Source organism: Mandrillus leucophaeus, unplaced genomic scaffold, assembly GCF_000951045.1.
Source record: "Mandrillus leucophaeus isolate KB7577 unplaced genomic scaffold, Mleu.le_1.0 Scaffold349, whole genome shotgun sequence".
Lineage (NCBI taxonomy): Eukaryota > Metazoa > Chordata > Mammalia > Primates > Cercopithecidae > Mandrillus > Mandrillus leucophaeus.
The window spans coordinates 159,589-168,923 of NW_012103687.1; the positions used below are offsets into that span (position 1 = coordinate 159,589).

At 57.9% G+C, this 9,335-nt stretch overlaps 3 protein-coding genes across 3 annotated transcripts in view; 1 reads left to right on the forward strand and 2 right to left on the reverse strand.

Moving 5' to 3' along the window:
• Nucleotides 1–9,335, forward strand: part of LRRC75B (leucine rich repeat containing 75B) — a 186,882-nt gene that overhangs the window by 120,371 nt on the left and 57,176 nt on the right. The window lies entirely within an intron of this gene.
• BCR (breakpoint cluster region) overlaps nucleotides 1–9,335 on the reverse strand; it is an 814,161-nt gene that overhangs the window by 16,096 nt on the left and 788,730 nt on the right. The window lies entirely within an intron of this gene.
• LOC105546089 (gamma-glutamyltranspeptidase 1) overlaps nucleotides 4,802–9,335 on the reverse strand; it is a 19,361-nt gene continuing 14,827 nt past the window's right edge. Inside the window, exons 9-14 of the mRNA XM_011989185.1 lie at nucleotides 9,143–9,323; nucleotides 6,178–6,365; nucleotides 5,818–5,945; nucleotides 5,606–5,718; nucleotides 5,411–5,524; nucleotides 4,802–5,106 (exon numbers count right to left, since the gene is read on the reverse strand). Coding sequence (XP_011844575.1) covers nucleotides 4,960–5,106; nucleotides 5,411–5,524; nucleotides 5,606–5,718; nucleotides 5,818–5,945; nucleotides 6,178–6,365; nucleotides 9,143–9,323 — 871 coding nt within the window. The 3' untranslated portion in view covers nucleotides 4,802–4,959. The remainder of the gene's footprint in view (nucleotides 5,107–5,410; nucleotides 5,525–5,605; nucleotides 5,719–5,817; nucleotides 5,946–6,177; nucleotides 6,366–9,142; nucleotides 9,324–9,335) is intronic.

Sequence of the window (9,335 nt, forward strand, 5' to 3'; positions counted from 1 at the left end):
CAGGTCAGGAGGGGCTGGGGGGTGGCATGAGCAATCAGGGCAGGGAAGGATGGACAGATGGGGGAATGGAGGGAGGAAGGAATGACTCAAAAGGTGAATGAATGAACAAAGACAGAGAACGGCCACGCCTCCCTTGCTTTAGTTTACAAAGCACTGGGATCCTCCCAACGGACTGCAAGACAGAACTTCTGGGAAGCAGACCAGGTGGCTGCAGGGAGGGAAGGCTTGCCCCGGCTTTTGTGGGCCCAATGGCAGGCAGGGGGCAGGAAGGGGCGTCCTGTATGTGTCCTCTCTGCAGTGGCAGCAGCGGAGGCCTCCCTTGGGCTGGGTTTCCTGGAAGAGGGTCAGGAAACACCCGCCGTGGCCCCTCTCCACCACACCCTCATCCAGGACACCAAGTATCAGTCGCTCAGCTCACGAGACCCAGGCCCTGACTCAGGGAGAGAGGATGTGAGGGGTGGGGCACCAGGCTCCCCAGGACAGAGAAACCCGAGATGTGGCCACCAGCTGGGAACTGGGGCAGACTGGCTGTGGCAGCATTGTGTGTACCCCAGCAGGCCAGTACCCACACAGGGAGCCTCTGAAGCCCTTCACCTATGACCCTGGGAGAAGACCCCAGCCTTGGAGAATTGGCCTCACTGAAGGGGCCTGTACTAGCCCCACCTGGGATGTGCAAATGGGTCTCCTGAATCCTGGAGCCAGGTGTGGACTCACACATGACTGTCCCTAAATCACCATCTGCCCCGTGGGCACACCCTGCCACCTGTTCTGTGCAAGGGCCCTGAGGCTGCCTCCTTGTGCCCAAGCCCTGCAGGTGCTGAAGCCCACACACACACGGCTCCTGCTTCCTGGGCCAGTGCACGTGCACACACACACACACACGCGCACACGCACACATACCTACACCCACACACACGCACTCACCCACACATACTCACACATACCCACAATCACACACATTCCCACACCCACACCCCTCCCACACACACACAGTCACACTCACCGTCACACCCACACACCCAAACACAATCACACACATTCACACACGCACACCCCCTGCACTCACTCTCACACATACACACACCCACACACACATACACAAACACAATCACACACACCCACACACACATACACACACACCCAAACACAATCACACACATTCACACACCCCCACACCCCCCCACTCACACACATACATACACACTCACACACGCAATCACACACGCACGCCCACACACTCACACACTCAAACACACACGCCTTCTCCAGGAGGGGCTGGCTGCCAAAGGCCACCCAGCTTCCTCCCACGTCTCACTCACAGTCCAATATTTGAGCAGACCTTGGAGTCAGCAGCAACAGTAGCGTGGGCAAAGGCCTGGGGGCCACAGGAAGTCTGGTGGCGAGAGAGGACCACAGCCAGCACAGTGACAGCCAGCCCTAGCCCCAACCCCAGCAGCACCAGGCTGACAAAGGACCCACAGCCCTGGGCCATGGCTCTGTGGCCCAGGAGAAGAGGGGAGGCCGGTGGGCAGACACAGGGACAGACGGGTGGGCAGATGGATGGACAAGAAGATGCACAGATAGAATCAAAGGTAATTGGACAGATGGACAAATAGATGAGGCCACAGATAGACAAGAAGATGGATCGACAGACAGGCCAGATTGCTGGACAGGGAGGACAGTAAGAGAAAGATGGTCAGATAGACAACGGGACAGAGATGGGCTTATAGATGGGTGGACAGGCAGGTCTGAAAAGCGGGCTGCCAGGTGAATGGGTAGACGGCTGGCAGCTGGCAGCTGTGGCGAGCTGCTGCCCTCCCCAGGTACACACTACAGAGTGGCCAAACTTATGCCTCAACTTCTAGTTTTCAGCTCCTGCTTGTTCCTGGCAGGAGGCCAGGCACCAAAGTGTCTGAAGGGAGTTTTCCTTCCCTAGAGGAGCCAGCTGCTGTGTTAACTCCCTCACTGCTGGCAGGTACCAAGGCCCCACCTGCCACTCACCAGAGGCCAGGGTCACACTGTCCCAATGTGCAGGAGAACTTGGTGCCTGCTGCACTGCGGTTGCAGGTGGGGGCAGGGCTCCCAGGAATCTCCGCACCATTCCCGGGGTTCCCGGCAGCTCTGGGAAAGCAGAGCTGGGGCTGCTCAACTATCTCCCCTGGATCCAGCAAGGCTGCCCCCTCCCAGAGTGGAGCCGCACTCCCCAGCTCGCATCTCTATCCCCTAACCCTCTCTGCATGGCCTAACACAGGCAATATCAAAGTGGAACTGAACAGAGACCGAGGGGGGGGACAAAAGGTGGTGTCACTTAGGACTTGGGTTCAAGTCCCTATGCTTCTGCAGCCTGGTTTGGGTTCCACAACCCCCTAAGGATGACCAAGGGCTTCTCAGTCCGCAGAGAGGACAGGGGGACTTGACAGCATCAAACGCTGGTGATTACAAGACGTCCATGTGGGGAATGCAGACAGACCATGCCTCTAGCCCTTGGCACCTGGGACCATCCATCTCTGGGACTTGCTGTCCTGGAAATGCAGCGTGGGCCTCCAGGGAGGGAGGCTGTGCCGCCTAGGTGCCACGCCCAGCCTGCAGCTCTTCCCCACCCTAGCTGCGGGTCTGCTTCCCTGAATCCAAATCCGCTATTACTGTGCTGGCAGCGCAGCCTCTCTGGGGACACTGGCCTGGCCCTGTTCTCCCCAGACCTCAGGGTGCCTAACCGGGAGGCAGCCAGGGAAGTGAGGACCCACTGAGGGGCTCTGTTGACTAGGCTCAGCAGGAGTGCAGGTGATGTGGGTTGGAATCCTTCACACGTGGCTCCCACAGTCCTCCCCACTTCCTTCCCAGCTGAGAACTGCCTGCTCCAGATGTCTACACCTGGAGTCTGGGACGCCCAACTGGGCAGCAGAGAAACTGAGGCACAGAGACAGACTGTGTCCTTACAGGCCACATAGCCTGCCAGGCCCCTATGTCCAGCCAGAGTCCCTGATTAGCCTGGGCTGGAGTGGTTGTTTAGAGGCAGACTGTTCCCACGGTTGCCTTTCGTAGTGGGGGCCTGTGGACTCCTCCTCCCAACCCCACCTGACTCCCAAGTCTCAGTGACTTTGCTCAACCAGGAGCCGAAGTGCATTCCTGGGTTCAGGCCAGCCCACCCACCCACCCGCTGCAGTCCTGGAAGCCCAGAGGCCAGGGCAGCAGGAACAGTGGAGACAGCAGCGGAGGGGACGTCCCCCCTCCTCTCCCCACCACCCTGGTCAGGCAGAGGCCAGGGTGCAGGGACCGCCTGAGCAAAGGCCCAGGGAAAGGAATGGGTGTCATTCTGGTTTTGCACCGAGGCACAGCCAGGGAGGTACCTGAATGTCCTTCCTCAGGAAATGATGGGGGAAGGGACAATGAGAATGAAGGAGAGGATTTAAGTCTCCCACCCCCACCAAGGTAGTCCTGGGCTGAGAGCCCCATGGGACCTGAAGAACCAGGGTGAACCCCACCAGTGCTTCGGGTCCAGGAAGCCTCATGGCCAGCTCCCACTTCTCTTGCTGCTGTGCAACCCAGAGCAAGGCCTGCCCCTCTAGCCTCAGTCTTCTCCCCTGCAAACGGGGCCACGGCCTTTCCTTTCAGGCCAAAATAAGGATTGAGGCTGCATGCAGTGACTCATCCCTAAAGTAATCCCCAAAGTAATCCTAGCACTTTGGAGGCCAAGCTGGGAGGACTGCTTGAAGTCAGGAGTTTAAGACCAGCCTGGTCAACATAGTGAGAACCCATCTCTATTTGTTCAAATAAATTTTTTTAAAAAAATTAAATACGTAAAATAAGGATTGAGGAGTGATGGGTACACCAGTTGAGCCCACCTCCATCTCACCCCTGGGGAGCCCCAGGGACACAGCCCTCCAGGGCTTAGACCCGGTGGTACTCTACTCCGCAGGCACAAAACCCTGTTTGTCTGTGGGCCCTTTGGTATCATCAGGTTTTTGAGGCTCCTGAAGGAGAGTCCCAACCCGGCCTCACCTGGGCCCTGGCCCCAGTGCCCCTGGTAATATCCAGGTGCTGGGCTGTGATCACCGCCCCCCACCAGCCCACCTCCACCAGCCTTTCCCAGATCCCTGCCCCAGGTGTTGGAACTGTGCCCGGAGGAGGGAGCAGACCCCGAGGGAGGCCGGGAGGGGCTGCCAGTGGTGAAGGCTGCTGTGTCTAGCTGTTCCCTTCCAGACCCACTCCCTCTGGGCTGCGTCCCCAGCTGGTCCAAGCCCTGATCCCTGGAATCTGGGGACCTCTTCCCATTTGCTGTTCCCTGAAAACCAGGCCTCCCTCTGGAGAGGGTCACAAGCTTGGGTTTCACTCTGGGCTTATACTTGGAAACCCTCCAGGGGCTTGGCTCTGACTAAGATGTTTTCCTCTAGCATGATGCCCAATTCCCATTCCTTGGAACTCAGCTTCACCTCTCGTGTCATTAGCAGGATGAGTTGGATGCTCATGGGTCTGAGAAGGTGCCCAGGTTCCCAGCATCAGCTGGCCACCCACTGCCTAAGAAAGCACCAGGGGTGCGGCACCCCCTGGTGGCTAGTCCTAGGTGTCACTGTGCAGCCCCAATAAGGGAGCACCTGGCCCCAAAGTCCAAGGGATCAGGGTGGGAAGGGGCAGGGGTTGGCATGGACCTTCCCCTGGCCCCTAGCCACGCACCTGGCTCTCCCCATGCTGAAGATGCTGAGGCTACTTCCAGCGCCCACAGTGTGAAGATCTCCGAATCCCACCTCTCCGTTCCTCCGCAGCCAGATGGCTCCATTTCACACACAATACACTGAGGCCCAGAGAGTGGGGAGCCAGGCCAGGGAGGCCACCTGGAGCCTGACACAGTGGCCTCATTTATTGTGATGCTCTACCACTCACAGGAGACCCCAAAGTCCCCTTCCTGGTCCTGGTGAGTATCTTGTCCCTGGATTGCTGGTCAGCTTTGTCCACCCCGAGCACTCAGTAACCGGCAGGCTCCCCGCCTTTCCTGGAGTCCGAGGCAGCTGCCCAGCCACCAGGTGTGTGGACGACAGCTTGCACCACAGCGATGAAGGTGGATGCGATCTCAGTGTCATGGTGCCGGGTTTCCAGGGCTGCAGTCACTGCCTGGGGGTGGGAGGAGACGGGAAGCCTGAGCAGGGCTCCAGATGCCACCTGAACCATGCCTGTGTGGTCACAGGCCTCAGCCCAGGTGGTGCCATTTCAGGCCAGGTCATCAGGAACAGCAGGTTGGGGCCTGCTGGGTCTCACTGGAGCAGGTGGCTTGGCCCTCATGGCACAGGGGCTCCAGATGGCCCAGGCACCAGAGAGAGGACACCAACCATTGTCCACTCCGTGATGATCCAGGCCTCCAATCCAGGATGCCCTGGGACCCCACACTGTGACTCAGTTTCTCCAACCCCCAGCGCACCTGGTCAATGTTTCTCTCCACTGTTGTGACGTTGGGTAGAAGCTGGTTGTGCAGCCGGGGCTCCTCCACGGCCCGCTTCACATCATAGCCGAACCAGAGGTTGTAGATGATGGCCTGGGACATGGGAGTGTGATCAGCGTGGCCTGGGGGCTGTGCAGGGTGGGCAGAGCCAGGGAGAAAAGGGGTGACACATACTAGTGCAGTGGCCGTGGTGATCTGCGTGCCCCCAGAAGCTCCCACCACCATCCGGACCTGGCCGTCCTGGCCCACCATGATCGTTGGACACATGGACGAGAGCGGCTGCTTCCCTGTGGCCGACGGGAGAAGGCGGGGATGCCGGTCAGCTGCCTGCCCAGGACACCCCCCTCTCCACCCCAGCCCTTCACCCCCAGACCTCCACCCCATACCTGGCTGGATGAAATTGGCAGGTGAGGGGGGCACCCCAAACTGATTGGTGATGCTGGGAGAGCTGAAGTCATCCATTTCATCATTGAACAGGATCCCGCTGACTGGGGAGCGGACCTTGGAGCCAAAGCTACCGCCCAGCCAGGTCAGACAGCGCCTGACCTCGCCCGACCCAGCCTGGTCCCTATCCACCCACTGAGACTCAGACTTACTCCCTGAGAGGCCCAGGATAAGCTACCAAGGTCAGGCCTCAGTTTCCCACCAGGAAAAGGGGTGATGGAGCCACCTTACTGGATAAGTGGGCAGTCCCTGGACCACATGCCCCTGGCCCTGTCCCACCCAGGGGGCCCAGCAGCCCCTACTAGAGGTTGATGGTGCTGGTGGCGGACACAGCACTGCCGTCCTCTGCGACGACAGACAGGTGGGAAGTGCCCCCATCATCCGGCATGTAGAACTCGGGTTTGTAGTAGGAGATCGGGTGAGTGGTATCATCAGAGATCTGGGCCCGGAGCTGGGCAGCGAAGAACTCGGAGGTCATGTTGCGGATCACCTGCCGAGACCCCAGAGCTGGCCTGAGGAGGTGGGGAGGGAGGGTGGGGAGGGGGCACAGGTCTCAGAAGGCCCCCGACTGTGGCTCTGACCACAGCCCTCTGGCACCCACAGCCTTCCATGGCTCCCCAGGGCTCAAGGACAGGCCCAGGACTTTGCATGACCAGTCTGACTCTCTGTCTCTGTCGCCTTCCAGCAACTCTGAATGTCTGTCTATCTGGCCCTCAGCCTCCAGACCCTTGCCACATTCAATCACTCATTCACTCACACAAAAAATATTTCTAGAGTTTGCACTGCATGCCTGGCACTGGAAAATCAACAGGGAACAGATACTTAGGTCCCTGCTCTCATGCCAAGAAAAACAAATGCACACGGGGAAATTGCTGAAGCCACAAGCCAGTAAGGGGAATCAAGAGGCATGAGGTATGGGCAGAGTGGTCAGGGAGGGCTTCTCGGAGGAGGCAACATGTGAAAAGAGCCTGGAATGCAGCCTAAATGGTCAGTGCAAAGGCCCTGAGGCAGGCGGTATAGGCTGGTAAGCGATAGGCAGAGAGTGAATGGGGTCGGGGGAGAAGAAGATGAAGATGCAGGCTGGGGCCCATCCCACAGGACCTCCTAGGTCCCTTAGTGACTGGCTTTTGTTCTGTGCCACGCAGGCTTTGGGCAGAGGAATGAGCAGGCTGGAGAGTGTTTTCACAGGGTCCCTCTGAGAGCTGTGAGGGGGATAAAGATAAAGCCCAAAGGGGAGGCTGCGGGTATCAACCAGGCAAGAGATGATGGCCTGGGTGGGAGAAAGAGAAGAATTGAGGATGGCACCAACTAGGGAAGTAAACCCTGCAGAAGGGGCAGGTTTGGCGACGGTCAGGAGCTTGCCTTTGGATGCTTCATCAGACCTGAAGAGCATGGGTGCATGTATAGGCATGGGTGCACCGGCAAGGGCAGGCTGAGGGATGAATATGGAGGTATTGACATTGAGAGGCTGCTGGATGCCACGAGCCTGGCCAAGGTCCCCAAGGCCGTGGCGAGGAGGAGATGAGGAGGTGAAGGAGGAGACAGAGAGGATGGGCCCTGAAGGCTGAAGAAAACGCCTCAGGAGAGTTTCAGCAACACCCCCACAGATTAGCAATCGCAGGGCAAGGTGCTCTGTCTGAATCTGCCCCTAAGGAAACAGAAAGGCAAATCCAGGATGTGGGACATCTTCCAAGACCACTGCCCCGGGCTTTAAAAATCAACAAAACAGGTCGAACACGGTGGTTCACACCTGTAAGCCCAGCGCTTTGGAAGGCTGAGGTGGGAGGATCATTTGAGCCCAGGAGTTTGAGACCAGTCTGGGCAACATGGCAAGATCCTGTCTCTAAAAAAAAAAAAAAAATACAAAAATTGGCCAGGTTTGGTGGCATGTGCCTGTGATCCCAGCTGCTTGGAGGGGCTGAAGTGGGAGGATTGCTTGAGCCCTGGAGGTTGAGGCTGCAGTGAGCCGAGATCACACCACTGCACTCCAACCTGGATGACAGAGACTCTGTGTCCAAACAAAAACACAACAGAAACAAAACAGCCAAGGGAGCCTACTGTAGGTAAAGAGAAGGGACAGCAGGTTGTGTCACCCCAGCATCCTGCTGTGGTATGTTCAAGTCTCACTCTTGAGACACACCCTGAGGTGTGACATCAGCAACCTACTGTCAAATCCCTCAGAAAAACACGAATCCCAATAGACGTGGGTGGAGACGGAGAGAGAGGAAATCCAGCAGCAACGTCCACACTGCGGACTCCAGGGAAAGGGAACATGGACACTTGGACGGTTTGGGGTTTTTTTAAACATTTTCGTAGGTGTGAAAATTTGCAAAATGAAAACTCGAGGAGAGTGTGGTGAGCTGTGTGAGATGCTGTTGAGTGGGGCCTGATGGGGAAACTGAGGCTGGATGTGGCGATCTGGTGGCATGGGGATAGAGCAGGGGAGGGGACACCCTAAAGGGAGAGAGGACATAGCCCAGCCATGTTTGCTGTAAGGGGAGCAGAGGACAGAAGGAGGCAGCAGATGGAAGTTTCTAGAGCTACAAGAGCTGCCTTTCTTTTGGGAATAATCCATTATAAAGAAATAAATGGTCAGAGGCAGAGAGGAGCATTGTAGGAACAGTGCCCTGAGCCAGCAAGTGGACGGAAGAGCTGGCCTTAGCTAAAAGGGGACACGCTGTAGTGGTCCTGTCCCCTCAGAGAGACCAGACACCAGGTCACTGGCTACAGCAGGAGTCAGAGGTGCAGAATGCTCATGGGGAAAGAGAAGACACCACCCGGGCAGCTGAGGCCCCTCCGGGGAGGTCCCTGGTCAGTGTGGAGGGGTCTGCAGGTCTGCCCGGGAATGCCAAGGACCCGAGTAGGTAAGGAGGGATGTGAGGATCCTCAGCGGGAAGGGATATGACAGGGTCTCACAGGGACCCAGCATGGAGCTCTCCCTTTCACCTGTCCTTCTCCTCATGCCCGAGGGCTGCAATGCCCCCATGCGTTCCTCATCTCAGCACTGAGCTCGAGAACCACAGCATGTGCAAAGCACTTGAGGTAGGAGTGTGGCCACTAATTCCCCACACTGTCAGTTCTGTGGGGCAGAGGCCAAGACTCAGGGTCACCGACCAGTCCATCTGAGCACACAGTAGGCCCGCAATCAAACTTTGTGGCAGGAATGGATTCATAAAGCATATGTGAGGCTGCAGCCGCCCTGGGGAGCCCACCTGATGTCTCTACAGCAGGCCCCACGCCTAGAGTGGGCCAGCCTCTGCCCCTTACCTCAGTCACATCCACAAACTTGGGGTCCCCAAGCAGGGTCCTCTTGGCAAAGGCAAACCGGAAAGCCTCTACGATGCGGTGGTACGTCAGGCCCTTCTGCTCCGGGGTCTCCACGCTCGCCCGGGAGAAGTTGTACCCTGGTTGATCAGAGCCAGGTGCACGTTGCTGAGCCCCAGAGGATCTGAGGGACTCA